General features: G+C 27.8%; 1 protein-coding gene and 1 long non-coding RNA gene across 4 annotated transcripts; both read right to left on the reverse strand.

The window, feature by feature from the left end:
- Positions 1-272: 272 nt before the first annotated feature.
- LOC149516505 (uncharacterized) lies at positions 273-3,049 on the reverse strand. 3 transcript variants are annotated; one of them, XR_016345801.1, is made up of 5 exons: positions 2,662-3,049; positions 2,537-2,572; positions 927-1,026; positions 725-831; positions 273-620 (listed from the first exon to the last, which is right to left on the reverse strand). It is a non-coding gene; the product is annotated as an uncharacterized LOC149516505 (long non-coding RNA). The 3 variants fall into 3 exon arrangements; XR_016345799.1 differs by having other exon boundaries at positions 273-615; positions 2,662-3,043; XR_016345800.1 differs by lacking the exon at positions 2,537-2,572 and having other exon boundaries at positions 273-615; positions 2,607-3,040.
- Positions 3,050-6,590: 3,541 nt separating this feature from the next.
- GRF9 (general regulatory factor 9) lies at positions 6,591-11,700 on the reverse strand. The gene is made up of 7 exons (XM_022884218.2): positions 11,541-11,700; positions 10,694-11,000; positions 10,500-10,587; positions 9,199-9,308; positions 8,945-9,093; positions 7,131-7,186; positions 6,591-7,032 (listed from the first exon to the last, which is right to left on the reverse strand). Exons 1-7 carry the CDS (start codon positions 11,611-11,613, stop codon positions 7,030-7,032), a joined length of 786 nt encoding a protein of 261 aa, XP_022739953.2. The 5' UTR covers positions 11,614-11,700; the 3' UTR covers positions 6,591-7,029.
- Positions 11,701-22,391: the final 10,691 nt, after the last annotated feature.

A 22,391-nucleotide genomic window follows, 5' to 3' on the forward strand; every position in this document is an offset into this window, starting at 1 on the left:
CTAATTTAATGTAGGATAAATTTTATCTAAATAAGGTAATGAAATTAATAAAATTTTTATAAAAAGGATATAGTCATTAATTTAATGACTATATACTTTTCAAATTTTATACGTTTTTGTTCAAATGTCAAATAGTTGATAAATAAATATTTTTTAAACTAGAAGGATGAGCTTCGCTTCGAGACTTTATTAACATTTGATTAAATTAATTTGTAAAATGTGAGCACATTTAAAATGATAATAGAAAAAAGTATTGAAAAATTAAAATGATATGAAATAACTCTTTTTTTTTTCCGTTATGAAATGACTTTTAATTTTCTAAACTATTGTCTCTATTTCTTGCATGATATATGACGTGCAATATATAGGCATATTCATGGCACACTATGCCTTCCATTTGAAATGCAATCATTGCCTATACCGTTCAGAATGGAATCGGTTGACCTTTACAACAGATTGAAGATAATGAAACAATCATGAAGGCTTACCACTTGATAAAGTACCACTAATGTTCAAGAAGCAAACTGCACCATCTTTAAGATAGTTTGGAAGCTGACTTAATGGAATGCCCCAAAGTTTTGATAAAAAGGGTAGAAGTAGGCAAATGAATAATGCCTGCACTAAAAAAAGTATAATCACATTAACATCCAACCAAGATTCAAAATGGATTTTAAGTAAAAATTGCCACAGAACCTAATCGTGTATCTCAATACACAATACTTACTTGAAATGCAAAACCGCAGGAATTTACAACAAATAGATCTACTGAACCACCTTGTAACAAATGTAAGAAAATATTCTTTAATACAATGCATCCAAAAAGATTACTTCCTGCAAATGATTAAATATCAAATGTTACATGAATCCATTATATATGGAACTTGGAAATGTTTACCTACTTAGATTTCACTAAAAAAACCAACAACCTTAAACATAGTATCAGCTGCTTGCAACAAGAAAGAAACTATCACCAATAGACTCCAAAATATCGCAGCTTCCTTCAATGAATGACCAGTGTTAGATCCACTGCAGAAGTAAATATAGGCAATAAATCTCAGTGTCTGGCAAAGTAGAATCATTATGAGAAAACTGGTAAATTAGATATTATAAAAAGGTTATGACTGTGTCTTAAATCGCCACAATTGAGGCTCCATTTGGATAAGCGATCAGTGCAGCTCTTACCACACTGGCCACCCATTTAGAAGGATCTTGAAACTAATAAAAATATATATGTATTATTTGAATTAAATCTAAATAATGTTAGCAACTATAATACAGATTTGCCTTCAAAATAGTAGATTCACATAGAAGATGACACTAAAGTAATATGCCTGGATTTTCTTGACTGGGTTTACTTTAGTGTACTTGGTCGACACTAAAATATAATCATTTAAAAATGAAAATAAGATAGAATGTATCAAAAACAGGTAGTGCACATTACAAACATGAAGAAAATTATACATATCTTGCTCTCTAAAACCAAGGAAAAAGTACAACAATGCATTTTCATTTACAATTAGCTGTCAAACCTTCATTGAAAAACTCCTAAATATTCTACATAAGCTATATGAACTTTGTGCATTTTCATTCTTTAATAACCTACTATCATCTTAAAACTACTATGAATTATTTAGAAAAGAATTTCTAAAAACTAAAAACCTCATCTTTCAAGACATTCACTTTCTATTTTTACCAATCCAAATCAGGCATGGTATCCTCAATCTAGCTTTTCTCACCAGGAAAATGAATTTTTGGTTTAGGTGAATTCACCTCTAAGTAGCTTTCACTACCTGAATGAACACCAAGCCCCAATTAGACGATGCAAATGTATTACAATCATAAGCAAGATCAGAAAACAATCAACAAAGAAAAAAAGACCAGGGGGTGACGAAAGTGTTGTCTCAATGTTGAGGTTATATGGCAATTGCATTGAAGAAAACAAGGATGTAGATTGGCCATGAAAATATTTTGTAATTGAACATGTGCCCTGCCAAAAATAGTTATAGAGTAACATGTAATAAATAATGTTCATCTCCCAGTATTGTAGCCATTGCCTCCATGATTGTCCTCTAGAAAAACCATTAGACATTAATTATCACCAATGTGCAGACACAGAACCAATATGCTTGAACTCATATCCATGAAAATAAAGAAAAAGAGGCTCGTTCATTTCCGATTAGGCTATACATTATTTCTTAAAATACCAAAGAGACCAAAGCACAATCTGTCTGATAAGAAGAAGCATTTTATCAAATGACATGAATATTGTTATAATGTTATGCTCCTGTCCAAAGAATCATAGTTCATAAATTAAGTTCACTAATCATAGTTCATAAATTAAGTTCACTTTTCTTCTCCAATGGTATAAAACTTCGTACATAAAAGTTAGAATAGAAGGGAAGCATGCTATTTTTTTTTTTTTTTTTGACCAAAGAAGAGAAGCACGCTATAAAACAACAGAAAAGAAGGCAATACTGCATTAATTCAGTGAACCAATAGTTGCAGTTATAGGAATCTCAACAAAGAGCTCTGGAACCTTGAAGGATTTGATATGAAGCTTCACTGAAAAAACCTAAAATAGAAAAGGAAAAAAAGTTAGAGCATGCCTGGATAATACTAGCATCAGATTAGATACTAATGCATTGTGCCAATGATCTTCACATTGTTACGGTCTCTGCATCCAGGATTTGGACCTGGACTTGTAGCTGAGGATGCCACTCTAACGGCTGCATGTAAGAGCTTGGATTATTCAGCCAAAAACGGAGGATCCTGCTGTAGCCTCTTGAAGTCTCTCATTAGCCTCTTCCTCGCAAGAGAGAAATAGTAGATACCATTTTGGACCTTAAAGACAGCATTTTTGAAGAAACCCAGAAAGGAGCCATCAGAATGGAAAGCAAAAAAAAACGAGTTTCCTTCTTCTATTTTCCTTTTTTTTTCTCCTCCCCATTTCTCTCTTTCAATTTTTTCGATTTTCTTATGAAGCTTTTTTTCTCCAACCCAAATAAGCTTATTGCTTAAAGCTCAGAGAAGCTTACAGAAAAATCCCTTTCCAAAATTATCCTTTCAATTTTTTTATTTACTATAATTATCTATCCCTCAAATTGGTGAAGGGGATAGCTTTTATTTATACTTATAGATATGTTTTTCATATGAATTAATTAATTGAAAGTAGCACAAATTCTTTTTTCATGAGGTAGAAAAGAAACTTTCATTTAATGTAGTATTATAATATTATAAAGATAATATATATAATTAAAATTTGGTCTTTCGATAATAATTTAAATTTAAATTTTTTTAGTACTAATTATTAAATGGTAATACATCAAAATAAACTCTTATTTTTATGTAATGTCAACGTTAAATGTTAAAAGTTAAGAATGAAATCGAATTTTAAACAATTTAAGGTAAACAGTAATGAAAAATTAAATTTTAATTACAACTTGAATTGTAACTTATTTATAAAAAACAAAAACATTGGTTATTTTATAAAGAAATGATTGTAATATTATATTTATTGTATAAATCATTCAAATAAATTAATTTTCAACTCTTAATTTTTTAAGAGATTTAAATTCTCATTTAATTTTGTTTTGTCAAAACACTGTATTTGATCAATACTAACACTACCTAAAAACTTTATTTTTATTTTTATTTTTAAAAAATAAATTTACTCTTAACAACTTTGTGCTTATTAACATAATTTCTTATTATTGGATTCATTTTTCCAAACTATCAAGGCCTATTGATGGATAAGTAACAAATCTCTAGCAATGCAATAATTTATTATCTCTATTGCTCAATTTACTCCAATAAATACCAACACATTTCTAACACATTTTTCAAACTTAAAAGACATTAATTAATTTAATTAGAGGTAATTGATGGAGATTGTACAATTAATGTGAACTTCAATTTCATTTTGAAATTTTAAAAGAAATGACCAAGCAAATTAATTAATATAATTCTCATTACATATAATAATATTTAAAAAATCAATACACTTATAATTTAGATAATGAATTTAAATTTTGTTTTCATTTATATGTATAAGATAATTGAATTTTATTTGGTATTGGAATAATTGGAATTTAAAATTTGTTAACCCCACACAAGACTAATTAGTGTAAGACATTCCTTTCGTATCATATCCTATTTTCTTCATGACAGTAATCATTTACTATGGTATTTGAGATTAGATGTGTTTCTAGTAACAACTTGTTACCAATTAGAAAAGCTGATAAAATTTTATTGTCGTTATTAATCACATAGCATACGACTATACATTTCCACATAAAAATTTTAAATTACTTCATTAAAATATAAATTAAAAATTAAATACAAAGATAAAATAAAGCAAGCCATTTAATATTGTTTATGAAATGTTTAGATTAATTTCTAAGACATATCAAAATTTTGTTTATTATACTAATATTGTTCCAAATACTAAAACTAAATTAGTTTTTTTTTTTTTTTTGCTAAAAAAACAAATTTTAATATTAAAAAAATAAAAAAAAATCACACTTTGAAATAAAGAGGAATAAAACAAACGGAAGAAAAAGAAACAGATCAATGGAACAAATAAAAAATAAAAAAGAAAAGAGAGAAATGGAACAAACGTCCAATTCTATTATCTCTATTGGACAAAAACATATTTATATTTAGAATGTTGAAGTTGGTGTGAATAATTAAAATTGAAAGTGATTTAAAGTAAAGAAAAAATAACTTTGATTACAAATTGAATTGAAACTTATTCATATAAGGTAATAATAATGAATATTTAAAAGAGAATAAATATAATAATCTAAATTAAATAAATTTATTTTTTATATTACAAATTAATCAAATCAAATTAAGCATTTATTCATGATAGTACACATATAAAAAATAGAATATGCATGGTAAATAATTTTCCTTTTTGTGGAAGGTTTTGATTTTTATATATTTATATAAGATAAAATATAATACTAATAAGGTGTTCAAGGTATTTAATATTTATTATAATAAGTTAACTAAAAACTAAAAGTGAAAGTAACGAAGAGTAATTTATGGAATATATAAAAACTATCATTTAATAAAATTTTAGTTTTATTATCATTATTACATTAATTTCAAAATCTCTTTTTTTCATCTCTCTCAAGCGTATTAAATACATATTATATTTTATTATTCTAATTATCAAGTATAAATTACTCTCAATTTAAAATACTATTACTCTTGATTTGATTCTTAATTTATTTTATTCAATTAATTATTTAAAAATAAATGTTAATAAGAATCATTGAATGTGTTTTATAATAATGGAAATAAAATATTTAAATTAAATTTATTTTACCATTAAATTTTAAATTTTAAATGCATAATTAATTTTAAATACATGTCAATTTTTTAGATTGTTCACATGTCGAAAATATAAATCATCCACATCAGATTATTTCTTTTTTATGTTAGAAGCTTTAACTTTTATATATTTATATAAGATATAAGATTTCAATTAACAATGGGATTTAAAAAATAAAAACAAATTTATAAAAACAAAGATAATCTGTAAAAATCAATTAATTTTGTTGAGTTACGTTAAGGCCTATTGCTTCATATTTTGTTTATTTTTTTCGAAGCTTTTTTATTATCAATGTTGTTAACTTTCTCCAACTCTAACTATGCTATGCTACCATTTGATTCTAACTCAAATCCTTTTTGAAGTCGATTCTGCTCCATCCATGGAGATTCAAAGATTTGAGTAATGGTTAGAGATTTTTTTTCCCCTTTGTCTCTGAAAAAAAAAAAAAAAAACTCTCTAACTATTACCAACTCTTTTCTTTTCTTTTTCTTTTTTTTTTTTTGGTACATTTGAAGCACATTTTCTAATAGTTAAAGAAAAAGATTGAGTTTCCATTGAAGCGTAAGAAAGGTTTTTGAGTTCTTTGTAGGAGAAGAAGGGGCTTGTGTTTAGATTCTTTTTTCATTTTTACAGAATTTACGTTTTTTCCTTTTATTATTAGAAATTTAGTTTTTTTTTTGGGGGGAAAAAAAAGAAATTTAGGTCTTTAAGTTCCCTTAAATTAAATCAGTTTCTTAGGTTTCCTAGCAAAGGGCTGATTTAGGTATTTTTTGCCAAATCAAAATTCTGAATTTTAATTGTTAAATTAAAAATTAAAACATAAAAAAAAAGGAAAATTAAAATAACATGGCATCGTTGCCAAATAAAATTAACTGTTGACTAACCCCATCAGTGAAGTGAGTTTTCAAACAGGTGGTTTGTTTCCTTTCTTATTTTTGCTCGGAAGGGTTGTTTATTTCACCCTAAAATACTATCCTCAACTTAAAAATGTTTTCACTTAAGAAATCATAGAGCAAATAGCTGAGTGGGGACCGATGGCATTTTCAAGATGGATTTCTAATAAGCTTTAAACTACTTGCAAGTGAATTTATTCACACTCATTCTTCCGGCACCAATTTCTCAGTGCGATTACTAACTTCCATGTATGCTAAGGGTTAATGAGCAAAAATAGTTAAATTTCAATCCATCGTTTAAAAGTATATTTCTAACGGTTCAATTCCTCATCAAAGGATACAACATATTCTCCACAGCATTAAAAAAAAAGGAGAAATTTATACTAGCATTGGCAATCAAGGAACCATAAACCCGAATGTACTTTAAGGTAATGAGGAAAACCAAACAGCTGATTCTCTCCATCTGTTTTGTACCATTTACACCAAAAAAGATAATAAAAAAAGATTAAAAAAAAAAAGAGGAAGAAAGAAAGGCAATCAAAGCAATCCTGGTGCCACCATCCACCCTAGTTTTAAGGAAAAGCTTGTAGACTAGAAATTAAACCAACCACGTTTAGACATCATGCTATAATAAACCACACCACAACACAGAGCATCAAGATGGAGAATGAAAAACAGTGAAATAATCGATGTTATGTATTTAATCCAACCATGGCTGAGATAACAGTCCAATTAGCCCAAACACATGAAGTCACAAGACAAAAGTCCCCACGATCGCATGTCAACCACGGTGTTGTTTCACTGTAGGGTAAAACAAAGGCATACCAATATACCATTACAATGTGTTAGGATATGACAATTGAATAAGTACCTAAATTAAAGACAATTAATAAGTATACCTCAGCCTCATCTGCCCCACCAACTCTGGCAGTGCCATTGACCCTTTGGGCATCATCTGTTGCAGCAAGGAGAGTAAAGAAAAAGATTAAAAGGATGATAGCAGTGAGGAAATGAAAACAATAAGATGTGATTCACATAATATATCTGATTAGATTGCCATGAAAACTAAAAACTGCAACCATAATTCATAATCGAAGATTTCCGCATCTATCCCTCCAAATGGAGAACATCATTACATTTATTTTTTAGCATAGGAGTCTGTAACAAAGCTAACTTAATGTTTGATCCTATCAATGTTTCTAGATGAATGCATACGTGAAGACACACTTGTGGAAATAGACTTAATTAGAGCACTGACATTCATTTCATCCACCGATAACAAAGCTAAATGTTTTTCTATGTTCCTTTTCAGACAAACATGGGACTGGAATACAGCCAAGCTTATTCCAAATGATTAAAATTGCATTTGACTTAGTCAAGTTAGTGCCTAATGTGAGATACTTTCCTAATTTATGAGGGAAAGAAACTTTTTTCATTACAAGACCTCTCTTGTGTTGCTTGGTAGAAAGGATGGAAAGGAAAAAGAATGAAAAAATTTTTAATCCAACAGTTAGGGTCCATAACCAGTTTCCAACTTTCAACTTAACCATTGGATTAAAACTTCTTTCCTTTTGTCCATTTTCCCAACCAAGCAAAGAGACTAATCAAAGTCTTTTTTCCTCTTATTCTGTCTCCTTTCTTCTGTGCAATTTCCTATAACATTTCAGTTTTTTCTCACCATCCAAATGTTAGTCATGGCTTCTTTTTTTTTTTTTTGCCAGACCTCCTTTAACTCAATCATCTATTGCATATCGACTCAACAATCGAAGACAAATTTTCTTTTATCTTCTCTATTTCTACCAGATGTGAGATCAAATCTAATATTTAAGATCTCAATTATAAGAGCTTAAATTTTGGTTGTTGTTTGAAGTAAATATTATAAATTTCATTTTAATTTTTTAAGAAAGTGTAGTGAATCTGGTGTTTCAAGTATAAGCTCTTAAATTTTATTGGTTGGTGTAGGATTGAAAGCAATGGCCTGTGAATTGGAAGACCCGAGAAACTAAACTGAAAAAACTGAGTAATTGATCAGTTTTCTTCCTCGTGACCTGAGTCCCAGTTCCTCATTAGAAATTTAATAGGCCAATGTACCAGAACCATATAAACCTCTACCCTCAATTGAAAAATTTTGTGAACATTTCATCCTAATTAGGCCATTTAACAAATTCAATGGATCTAAAAAGAAAAGAAATCAAGCTAATAGAGAAATTAATATCAGTGAAAGCATTGTCAGAAAACATAATGAAGGGTATCATCAACAACTAAAGCAAATCATGTGAATGTACCCACAAACAATTTCTTGTCAAAACATTGTCATCATAAAGGTAAAAAAAAAGTGCTTTCTAATGCAACCTTTTAATCAAAAAATTACTATTGATGTACAAGACTCTTTTTTTTTTACCTGAAAGACTCCAGTTTCAATGGTGCAACTGAAAACCTGTTTCAGCAGTATTGCTCACTCTATCCCAGCACGTTTACAAGTGCAATGGAAAGAGATATCAATTGCCTAGACAGCCTGTAACATGGGGCCACCTAACTAATCCATTGTGGGTACTAGCCATAAGGTGGGGCAAACATCCACTACAAGAACTTTTAGCTGGAAAATAACAAACTGAACCAACAACTAACTAATTCATCACTTGCAAGGAAAGTAAGTTTTTTAATTTCACTTTTTAACAGCATTAATAAGTCCAGAAATAATTATGATAATCACCTCCATCCTCTGGGATGTCAGAAGTCCAAAGGGTGAGGTTGTCCCTAAGAAGCTGCATGATTAAGGTGCTGTCTTTGTAAGACTCCTCGTTGAGGGTATCAAGCTCTGCAATAGCTTCATCAAAAGCTTGCTTGGCAAGGTGACAGGCCCTGATAGCAAAAAATAGAAAAAAGAAAGAAAAATCATTTCATATCAAAGAAGAAAAAGAACAAGATTCTATATGAGATACCCCCTATGTAACAACCCCAACAAACCTCTCAGGTGAATTCATAATCTCATAATAGAAGACTGAGAAATTCAAGGCTAAACCCAATCGGATGGGATGTGTAGGAGGCAACTCAGCCTCTGCAGTAGTGGTAGCTGTCTGTAGAAAAGTAAAAAAAAAAACAAATTTCAGACCTTATGATCCAGCATTTAATACATTAACATTTTACAACTGAAGAAGACAAATTAAATTCAATCTATTACTAGACACTCCCACTTATCCTACCAAAATAAATAAAATAAACTTCATACTTTGGTTGGCCCCCTCAAATTGATTAAATTCCATCTTATATACCACACATTCATATTTATTCTACTAAAAATTTCAATTAGCAAATAAAATGCACAGTTCAGTAGCCTTCTGAAGTATATTAAAAGCCATGGAAAGGGAAGGGAGTGACATATGCAGCAGATGGGTCAGCGCATCCTCAGTACATAAAAAAGGGACACTGTGTGTAGCCATCCATTTTGCACATGAAAGTAAGTGAATAACAACAACCAAAGGAGAAACATATACATATATATATATATATATATGTATGAATGTATTACCTGGAGAAAATAATAACAAACAAAAGTGAAAAACTCTTTCCTCTGCAATAAAATGTTATAAAGCTAGTGAGGAGGTGTCAATCACCCACTCTTCTCTTCCTTTTCCCTTCCCTCAATCCAAACAATGCCAGTATCAATAAACAAAATAAGACCTTCCATAACCAAAGCCATATCTCAACTGGCAAGGTAAGGACATGATGAGAAAGAAATAACCAATCTTAAGCAAGTGCAACTCCCAGAAATTCACATGCTAATGGTTCTCAAGAAATTAAAAGAAAGCACAAATTTTCTTTAAGTGTTAACAATTCTCAGTTTCCAAGGGCACATAAATAGGAATACCATCCATTCAAGTTTAAGCTGCATCACAACAAATGGCCAAAACCATTAATTTTTTTTCTAAATTTTGCTACTATATAATACAAAACATCCATAGAGACAGTGCCCCACCCTTACCACTAAAGCAGAGGCTCATAGGCAAAATAGGATATCAAAGGTTTCAGATCAACATTGTGAAGGATAACATGTCAAACATACATGATATCCAAATTTTAAGCAAGTACAAAAAACATAGTGATCTTATGGTCATGAAGGTTTCCAAATTAAAGAAAGATTCTGGAAAGTTTCTTATACAACTTGGAGAACAAAACAAAGTAAATACAAGACCATGGTCATTATTTGTACTTCATAAGTAAAATTGGTTGCTAAAAATTAGTTTTAAAATAAACAACTTATTAGATACCTCATATGCCTTCATAGAATGATCAGCAGCCTCTTTTTTCTCATTACCAGCTTTGAATTCAGCAAGATACCGATAGTAATCTCCTTTCCTGCAAACCCCAAGGATAAAGAGTAATAATAATAAGGAAATCAATAAAAACTAAAGTATGTTTACTTCCAAGCAGTCAAGAGTGATGTTTGAATATAACATCATACATCTTATAGAAGAAGACAGTTGATTCACCAGCAGATGCAGAGGGGATGAGGTGTTCATCAATCAAAGTCATTATATCATTACAGATGCTTGAAAGCTCAGATTCAACCTTGTTCCTATACTCCTTGATCCGCTTTGCATTTACCTCATGTCCTTTAGCTTCTTCCTTTTGTTCTATAGAGGAAAGAATCCTCCATGAAGCTCTCCGAGCACCAATCACATTCTTGTACCCAACGGAGAGCAAGTTCCGCTCTTCCACTGTCAATTCCACATCAAGCTTTGCCACATTCTTCATTGCCTCCACCATCTCTGTCAAAAATCAACTTTTTAGAGAGAGAGAGGCCTTCAGGGTTTCCATTGCAAAGCAATGATGAACAAGACAAGAAATGCCAAACTAAAATACAGATGATAAATGTTAAAACATCAATATTAATTCCAAACAAAGTACACTACACTGAGAAAATTTAGCAAAATAACTTTGGGTTCGATTTGGGTACCTAAATTTGGATTTTAATTCTCTAAAATGAACAATTTCACTCCACTAGCTCTAGCCTTTAACACAAGTAATTCCATTGGCCCAAAATCGAGTCAGAACAAAAAACCATTAAAAAAAAAATCAAGGACCAAAATTAACACTTCCCTCAACTTTTAAATACAAAAGCGGTCGATAAATTTACTCAATTGTAAGTAAATCTAGTGGACTTTAAAAACAACATCAAATTCAGCATTTATTTATTTATTTTAATCAGAGCAAGAATAGGAAAACGAAATTGAACTTCGAAACAAGTAGAAAATAAGAGCGAAATGTAGATAAGAATTCAAAAAAGAAGAAAAACGAAGGGTTGTTACCATCGTATCGTTCAGCCTGTTCAGCGAGCTTTGCCCCATAGACGAAATTCTCGCGCTCTTTAGAACAACCCATAGCTGATATCTCCACAAATACAAACCAATTTTTAGGGTTTTATTTTGAGAGGATTTTGCAGTTTTGCAGATCTATGCACTTTGAAGTGAGAGAGATTCTCCTCCCTTTCTTGTTTACCATTTTTTTCCCTTTTCGGGGAATTACAAAATGAGGTGATTTAATAGAAATATTTATCCATTGAAGCTACAATCACAAATAATTAAACGGAAGGAAATAACAATATATAAAATAAAATTAATACAAAAATTTCAATTATATTTTTAACCTCAACTTTAACGGTGCAAAATCACGTCCAATGTCATATCTACTTTTTTCTTTTTTTTTAAACACTATAATCTATTTATCATGGATTAGAAGTATCCTTAAAGATCGGAAGGAGAAAGATATTTAAATTTATGAAATAATTATTTTATCCATGATATTTTTTAATATTTTAAATTGATCATTTTACCCCTAAATTTAAATAAAAATTAATATAATCATAAATAATTAGTTTCATTATATTTAATTTTTTATAATTAACAAATATATCATTATATTAATATTAGCATATATTAAGATATATCAAAAACTAAATCTTTTTTGAAAATTATATTTTATTTAAATAAAAAATCTATATTACTATAAACTAAAAGTATCCCAAAAGAATTAGAAAGATACAATTATCCAAATTTATAAAACAACCATTTTTTTAATATTACAAAAATAATCATTTTACCCCTTAATCTAATAAAAACTCAATATAATTATGAATATTTGTTTTCATTATATTTAATTTTTATCAATATTAGCCTATATTAAGATATACCAAAAATAAATAATTTTTGAAAATAAAATTTATTTAAATAAAAAAATTTATTCTCAAAATAATACACTAATAAAAAATTATAGAACTTAATAATTAAAATAATTATCTTTGATTTGTTATTATTAATTTTATTTATAATCTTTTTATTTAATATTTTTATTATTAATTCAAATAAAAAATATAAATCTTTGAAAAAAAAAAAACCCTCGCAGAGCAGGAGAAATACTCTAATATCTACTTTAAAATGCAATATATGTACATGTGAAAAAAATATGTATAATTAATTAACAATAAATGTAAATTTTTCTATATTATAAATATTACAAATGTACGCACCCTTTTGGGGTAAAAGGGTGCCACGTTACAGTTATTTTTTATTTATTTTTTATATTTAATAAATCCTTTACATTTTAAAAGTGTCACATGTCACCCTTATGTGTTTTTTTTTTCTTTTATTTGTTTTTTTTATCTTTTTAATATTTAATAAATTATTATGAACACTTAAAATGGATGCCACATGTCAGCCATTTATTTTTTTTTTCACTTTTTTTCTCTTTCTTTTGTTTTTATTTTACTTTAACTTTTTTTCTTTTTTATATTTAATAACTATTTTATATATTTTTAATTTTTGTGTGAGATTCATTTGATATTATTAAATAAAAATATGTTTGTTTGTTTTTTTTTAATTAGATAATTTTGTAAGAAAAAAATATTAACAGAGATGTGGACATGTCATCTGGATTATATGTTTCTTTTTTTCTCAACCATTTCTTTTTTAGTTTTAGCTTTTTATTTTGCTTTTTTTCTTAGTTTTTGTTTTTGTAAAATCGATGATAAAATTTTGTAAGAATAACATATCATTATTAATGTCGTGTAACAACTCAATTTTCTTCCCTTTTTAATTTTTTTTTTGTTTTTCATCTTTTCTTTTTGCTTTTTTTTAATTAGATCAATTTTTTTTAAAAAAAAACTCATCTTATATAAATATATAAAAGTCAAAACTTTTAACAAAAAGGAAAAAAAATACAATGAAGATTATCTATTTTTGACATATGGATAGTCTTAAACAGTCACCATATGTCATGCATTAATTATTTTGATTTGTTTTCATATAAATTTTATTAATTTAAAATATATTTATTTTGATTAAATTAGGTATATTTATTTTCTTATAAATATAAAATATTATTGCCTTTTATAAGTACATTACAATTTAATTATCTTAAATCACTTTCAAATAAATTCAGTTCTTAATTCTAAACATTAAACATGAACATTATAAATAAAAAATATATTATAAAGGCATTGATAATTTGATATCTGTAATTTTAATATCTAATTAAAAATTAATTTATGTAATGAATATATAAGTTATATAATGCTAAGAATTCAAACCTAAAATAAAAAGGGCCTAATTAATTGCACAAACATATTTTTCTATATAAGTATTAATTATAATCACACATATTTACCAACATAATTTATTATTTCAAAGTGTATCTCTAATAACCCATTATAATTACTCTGCATAAATTACTCTCAATTAATTTATAAAAAGCTTTATAATTCTTATTATAAATAAAGAATCATGTAAGTTAGAAAACTACTCTCCAAATGTATCAATTTGTGATTAGGTAAATTTTTGTCATACAATTATATTATTTTTTTATGACAATGAATTATTTTTATTTTGATTATATTTATTATTGTTTTTTCGTCAAGTTACATTATTCATTATTCTTACAGTTTCATTATACTAACAACAATACTGAATGTTGATCACCAAGTTAATTTTTTTTGCTTTTGTGTTCATAGATGCTTTCTTTTTATCACATTTGATAGTTGGTAGTATTTCTCTTTTATTCACTCAATTTTTATGGAAAAAAAAAGTAGCTTTCATTAATATCAAAAAGCATGAGTTTAGAAATCAGGCTTGGAAATGATCTTAACCAGATATGTTGCTTGCTAATCTCACACTCAATTTTAGTTATATGGTGTGCTAAAAAATGAACAATTCTTTTAGTATGAATGAACTCACAAGATGCAAGAAATGAAATCAAATTCAGCATATCAAAAATCCATATCCTATGATGTGTATAGTTCGCCTTTGTGATTTAAAAAATAGTTACTAATAACCACTCTCCACTATGAGAGAATTGAAATCATAATCACATTGATCATGATCGTATTTAATAATATAAATATGTTCATTTTGATTATAAAAAGGATCAAAATTATCAAATTAATTACCGTTTCTGTTCAATTTTATCTTGATTAATATTAAAATTATATATCCTGCTTTTCTTTTCTAGCTTAGTTTCTATTTTTTTTCTTGGTTTAATTAGCTTGAATTGCATTTATTGTTCCTTTATTGTTTTTTAACATGACATTATCCAAAACTTGATCTATTGCTTAATTATCTTTCATTGATCTAATTTCTTTTTCATTAAAATAATACAAATATACAATCAGTCATAAGTAGAAAATTATTTTCATATATGGTTCATTTTTTTATAGTTTTGTGAGTTTTTTACAAATCAAAATTATTAAATTTTGGTCATAATGCATTCTTTATGTATAAGAAGTAAAAGAATATATTTACCAAAAAAAAGTTTTAAATAAAGTTGGGATCACGACTTATTGTCTTTATAAACTTTATACTAATTATGGTACTTAACACATATCTCCATGTAAGTATGGTAAGAATTTTATTACAAAATCTTCTTAAAATTTTATTTTAGTTATATATTGATCTCTAATATTTATTATTTATTTATTTTACATCAAAATTTTATTTTTATATAAACATTATTAGTTATATTATAATTAATTTTTATATATATAACCCGTACCCAACTTACAAGATATTGTCTGCTTTGTCCTGAAAGTCTCACAGTTTTATCTCACGAAAGGTGCCTCATAAATTTTAGGTTTAAGTCTCTCTCTCTCTCTATATATATATATATAAATATCATTCCTTATCCACACTTTTTTTAATGTGGGATTAAGGGCGTTACAATATCTCCACTTTTAAAGCTTGACATTCTTGTCGTGCCGAGTTCAACCATAAGACCAAGATCACACCGAAGTTGGGATTTTAAAGGTGACCTCCCACCGTGTAATACTTAGTGACTCACACGGCTCCTTCGTGTAGCATTTAGTGACTCCCATGATGTAACACTTAGTTCCTGTCGATTGGTGATCGCTATAATACCATTTGTGGAGATTTGCATCCAACTTGCGAGGTATTATCCGCTTTGACCTGAAGGTTTCACGATTTTATCCCATAAAATGCACATCACAGATTTTAGGTTTAAGCCTTTACATGTATATCAGTCCTTATCCACATATTCTTTCAATGTGAGATTGGGGACGTTACAATTGCACAGGCTTAAAACTAGTGGATATGTACACGTGATATCCTAGCATAATATACCCAAAAAATAAATTTCATGAGCAAATAAATAAATATATATATATAAATAAACATCTATGAACAAAGTTTTCATATGCTATAAGCAAGTTGCCAAAACTTCATCTTTACTTTTATTGCCTACACTACTTTCATGTCAAACTCCATTGATTTGAGCTTTGGTTTCCAAAGTTCATACCTGATTAAAAATATTCCATAATGAATGAGAGATAAAAATATATGAGTACACCAAGAAATAAGAATATTATAATTATGATGCAACCACTTGCATGAGCAAAAAATAAACTATCCCAATAACATATACTTAGTGAGTGACTACAATTAATGTAGAATCTAAAGAAACAATCATGATTTTCAAGAACAACACCAAAACCACCATTACAACCTAAAAGATTTCATTTTCTATTTTTCACAAAAATAACAATAAAAAAAATAACTCCCAAAAGGAAAAATACATAAGATGAAATTAAAACAAAAGAACACCCCTTGCCCTCATACTTTAGACTAAAAAAAACAACCTAGCAAAAAACCATGGCTTACTGTGTCTGGTTTCTAAGAAAACTAGCTAAGTTCAATGCACATTAATTGTAAATTTTGCAAGAAAATGAAAAGGAAACCTAGTGCAAAGGCTTAATAAAGATCGGCTTGGAGGCACAGTAAAAGGAACTTGCAGTGGCACAAGTGGCATCCACGATTGGTGGCATCAAACTACGGGGAACTGATAGGCATCTTGGTTGGAATAGTAAAGTGAAAGCTTGATGATCGAGCTGCTAAAAAAATAGAAAGGCAGGGTCAACAAGAGAGAATAGGTGAGGGAGGAAAAAATAAGGCTAAATGCTCAATTTGAGATTAAACTTTTGTGTGATTGTTTAATTCAAAACTAAATGTTTTAATTTGTACCAAGAAGGATTAAATGTTATGGAATGTTTACAATTAAAGATAAATTTAGATGAAAATTTATACGTGTTTCACATGCACCGTTAACTCTAATAAAAATAACAATAAAATGAAAAAATGGTGGTGTGTCACTTTTTTAGTGATTAAGTATTATTTTAAATAAAAAAATAAAAAATAATCCTAAAATTGAGATATATTTTTTAGAAAAAATAAAAAAATCATTTCATTCTTTCTTATTCTTTTAAATAGAGTTTAAAAATAAAAAGTAAGAAAATAAAAATTTAAAGTTCTGGTTTTTTTGCATAATCATTAAATTTTCAATTACTCATTATTAATCTATACAAAAAAAAATACCAATCTATACTATAATACCCATGAAATTCAAAAACCCACAACAAAACCAAGAAATTTTTGTTTGATTTCAAAAACCCAAATCCTTTCCCTACTATTGGGTAGTTTGATTTCAAAATCCACTTCCTCTATTTTGGCTTTCAAACACCCTTAAATCACAAATCACTTCCCTCAATTGTAGGTTTTTTGCTTATGTGTTTCATTATATTCTTTTCCTTTTCAAACAAAGGGCTATATCAACATCTTTATTGTGAAGCAATTTTGACTTCTTTCCATAGTCAAACAAATGTTTTAAAAGCAATGAATCCAAACCAAAACCAATTACAAAACCAACAACATTAAATACCAAAAATCCTTGCAAATTAATGCAGTTGTCAGCCAATTTTCTCACTCGATCAAGGCAAAGATCTACAATCTCCTTACCAATTGGTATAGCCCTCTGTATAAGAATCCAGCTAGTATATCCCTTTGTAAGAACAACACAATGAGAGGCTTTGTAGAGAAACAAGAGTTAATGGGAGAAAAATATGAAGCTAGGACAAAAAGAAAGAATCTAGAAAGAAAAACGAAAAAAAAAGTTGTGTTCTTATGAAACTAATGCTTTTTATGATTTTATTATTATTTTTTTAATTTTAGGTAGAAATCAATATTAATATAAAACTAAACCATGTAAGTAACTCATGCATAGGAGACAAACACAAATTTTCATCTAAATTTATCCTTAATTGTAAATGTCTGACAATGCTTAATCCTTATTCGTACAAATTAAAACGTTTAGCCTTGAATTGAGTAACTACGCAAACGTTTAATCCCAAATTGAACATTTAGCCAAAAAAAAGAGAATAAGAGATAGGGATAGAGGTGTTCATTCAATCACTTCTTTTAATTTCAAATCGAATTATTAAAATTAAATTAATTAAATTAAATTATTTTAGTTTTATTAATCAAAATAAATTAATTAATTTCAAAAATTAATCAATTGAATTGAATTCAATCAATTCAGTTAATTTTTTTCATTAATCAAATAATAAATATATTTAAATTAAATTATATTTTAAACTCTTAATTTGTCATATTTTAAAAAAACTAAATAAAATTATTCAACAAAATATTCAAATGCCAAAGTATTATGTTATAAATTCTAACAACTTATGAAATAAAATGATCCATTTATATATTTTTTATTTTATATTTGGATTATATTATATTTTGGTTAAAATTTTGGTTAATTCAATTAACTTAGTTCGATCAAATTAATTGAAAATCAAAATTATTCTAAAATTATTTTTGCTGACTGTGCGAAATTAATTCAGTGGTTAATCAATAAATTGAATTAAATTTAGTTTGGTCGGTTAATTCAATTTAAACCGAATTATGGACACCCTTAGTTAGAGATTTAAGATGTAAAATCTTGACTGATAGGATATCAATAGAATTAAATTCAAATTAATTTTTTATCAAAATTTATTATCAATGAAATTTTTCGTGTGGAAAGATTTGTTAGCTAAATTAACTGATGAAAAATTCTGTTAGTAATCCTCATGCCAAAATTTTCTATTTCCTCCAAAAATTTATCGATAGATTATTATTCATTAGTAAATTTCATCAAAATTCCATTGATAATAATCACAATATTTTTTAATAATTTCGTTAGTAATTCATCGATAATGTATTGATAATTAACGAACGAAAATCTTTGTCAATAAAATTTCATTGGAAATGAGCTTAATTTTGATAGTTTATTTTGTCAAAATAATAGCCATTCTTTATTATTTCAAGAAATTTAACATTTAAATCTCTTAGTGATCTAGGATCTTTTTCATTCCACCGTAACCTTGAGTGACTCAACAAGCCAAGATGAAAGTACTTAGGTAGGTAAATAGTTTACCAATTGTATCTTTATGCAACTTCCAAATCAATTAGGTGATAACTTCTTGTCTAAAAACATCATATGAATTTTGCCTAACCATTTCCTCTAGCATCATGTAATCAAGTTTTACACATTTAGGCAACATGACACTAGTTGAGTAAGGCCCATTTTCATTTCTCAAACATACTCATGTAAAAGTTTGGCCTAGAATGACTTAACAAGCTTCCAATTAAAAGAACTCTAGTTATCTTACTATATGTTAGTGGAAGGCAACTTTATCATGCGAAGCATATGACTCGATATTGTAATGAGAGATTTTTTATTAAGTTGTACTTTTGGTTTCATTCATAATATCATGACATGTATAGCATTTATCACAATTATATATCATATATAAGCACTAAAAATAAATCGACCGTATGCCAACTATTACAATGATTGTGGACTTTCATCTAATTCTAATTCCCTTAAGCCAAGAAGAGATTAGATGGTCAAATCCTAGTTATTGTAATCATTCAATAATATATCACAATATGCATATGCGTTAAAAACTTGTGGCTTCAAAACTCATTGTTGCAATTCACATTTGTGCAATATTCTTGCTTTATTCCTTTGGTGCCTCAAAGATCTTCATCTTGGACTTATAACAATCTTATTCTAAACCTAATTCTATAAAGTACACAACATTTACATAACTTTTTAAGAAACCTTGAGCTACATTTGAAAGAAGTTAGATTAGAAGAGAATTTTACAACCTGAGAATACAGATAGATAAGACAGATTAAAAGAGAATTTTACAACCCAAGAATAAAAATAGATAAGACAGGGTTTGTAGACTCTATTTGAAAAATACCAAAAGGAATAAAGGCATCCATCTATTAAACCATTCATACATACCATAGTTATACTAAAGTCTAAGTTGATAATCAGCCTTATGCATCCAAAATCATATTATGAACAATAATGATAAACATTTATACGTGATATCACTTAGAGATCTTGTGCAGTATATGAACTAATGCATACTTTATGTTTTAATTCAAATCATTTAACTATCCTTTTTGATAAAACATGCCCATGTTTATGAAAATAATTTTCAAAACATTTAAAACATTTAAAATAATTTTTAGTAACTTTACAACCTTTCAATTTAGTCTTTCAAAATTAGGGTTTTCTTTTAAATTTTGGATAAAACATGTAAAATCTTCAATATTTTTATAAATATTTAATGAAATTCAAAAAAAAAATTCTAACATTCAAAAGTTTAATTTTTCTTTTGAACCATTTTAAGAAGTTGCCATTTTACCAAAGTTACCATTTTAGAAACCATTTTCAATTTTGGTAACCTATTTTCCATTTTGGTACTAGTTTCCTAATTTGCTTATGAATCATATTCATAACATGCTCTTGATCTAGACAAGCCATCCCTAACCATTAGGAATTGTCCAATTTCAAATTTGGAAACTAATTTCATAATTTGAATGCAACTAGAACTCTTTACGGCAAGTCAACTCAAATTCCAAACTTTTAAAAGTCCTAATACAACTAGGAAACTATTTCCTTATTTCTTGATTTGACCTAGAATCCTTTCAAGACCAAATCACCCTAAAACCAATGAATGCCACCAGCCCTAAATTGATTACAGCCATGGGAATCACCCTAAATTAAAGACAATAATTGCCTTAAGAGTTTTCGAGTACTAAGCAAATTTGGCATCTCATGCTACCACCTTGTGCTCCAATTTTGCCCTCAAATTTTCAACCAAATCATGAATCATATTCATGAATTTAAGGCTAAAAAAATGTTCCAACAAGTATGCTAAACAATTAAGCACAAAATCATGAGGAATCAAGAAGCCAAAATTACAATGTGGTTTAATAGTATGACTCCAAACATGGTTGTTTTTTTTTAATCAAATCATGCTTTTTGTGGACTATTTTTCAAAAAAATTCTTAGGACTGAAATTGGAAATCAATTAAGACTAAAGTTTTGTACTTTTGTGAAGAAAACATGCAAGAAAAACAAGTACAAGAGCAGCCCCTAAAATCAATAACAAACCTTGAGAAGATCATGCTTTTTAATTCAAACTTTAATTATCATATATCCAATTGGTTCAATTGATAAAATCAACTTTTAAACGTGATTAAACATCTTTAAAACATGATTAAACAACCAAAATTCATGTTGTCCAAGTTTGAGAATAAATTAGATTGATTAAAAAAACAAGTTTGCCTGTTATGCTAAATCACCACACAATTTAACCTTATTAAGAATTACCAAGAGTCAAACATGCAAATCACAAGCAAAATAACAAGAAATGCTCTGATACCACTCTTTGGAATTGTTGTCTTAGCATCATAGGATAAAAAACATTAAACTCATACATCATATGTAATAAAAAATCTAGCAAAATTAAGTAAAAAATTAAAATCGAGACAGGATTATACTTATGTTTGTACATGTAATTTAAAACTTTTATTCACACATATGTTTAGAATTATACCTAAACTCAATATATCAAAATCAAAAGTTTAAACAACCCTAGGTTGTGTAGGAAAACTAAAAAGAAATCAAGACTGAAGCCACTCAAGTGTTTGGCTTTTAATGGTGATCACACAACAACCTTTACCGAAACCTTCACAATGAGGGATTCTAAACTCATGCTAGCAGGTGTTCCAACTAAAAACCAATCCTATCTTGACTATTACCCTCAAGGAAACAAGAAGAAAGAGGAGAAAAAAACTTTTCTTGATGATACAATAAAGTTAGCTTAATCTTTATAGAATTAGGGTTTTTGTCGAATTTTTTGTAGCTAGAGGAATTTGTGTTGTTGAAATTCTCACTTGTAATAGACTCTTCTAAAGAGTCTTTTTTTATTCGACTACGGCTAGAAAGAGAAGTATTTATAATTATCTTCAATTCTTACTTTTACAGTTAAAGACATAATGTTTTTAGCATTTTCTATTTAGTACCCATAATATTTAAATCCTCTTGTTTTTAGTTTCTGTCAATTATGTCCTACTTAATTGATTAATCCCACATTAATTCAGGAATGTCACATTATGTGTGTGACCTACTTCCAATAAGTTGACAATAAATATAACATTAAATTAATCAAGAATGCCCAAAATATACTTATAGATAATGAACGGTATCTAACAATGTATCATAACCATCCAAATATTGAAGAGTCAAGGAAATCTTGACTTAACCTTTCAATGTTCAGCTATTAATATAATTTGGTCCTTCCACCATATATCCCAAAAAGCTATGAGCATGGTGCAATGTTTTTTTTTTTTTTAAGACCTCTCATATTAGTCCTTATAGCTTTTAGTCAATATGTATGAATTTAGCATAAAACTCTATCATCTAAATTCATTAAAATGCTTTGGCTAAACACTTTATAATTTAACTAAAGC

The sequence above is a fragment of the Durio zibethinus genome, chromosome 10 (genome assembly GCF_047325235.1).
Source record: "Durio zibethinus cultivar Kanyao isolate XHJ-2024 chromosome 10, ASM4732523v1, whole genome shotgun sequence".
Lineage (NCBI taxonomy): Eukaryota > Viridiplantae > Streptophyta > Magnoliopsida > Malvales > Malvaceae > Durio > Durio zibethinus.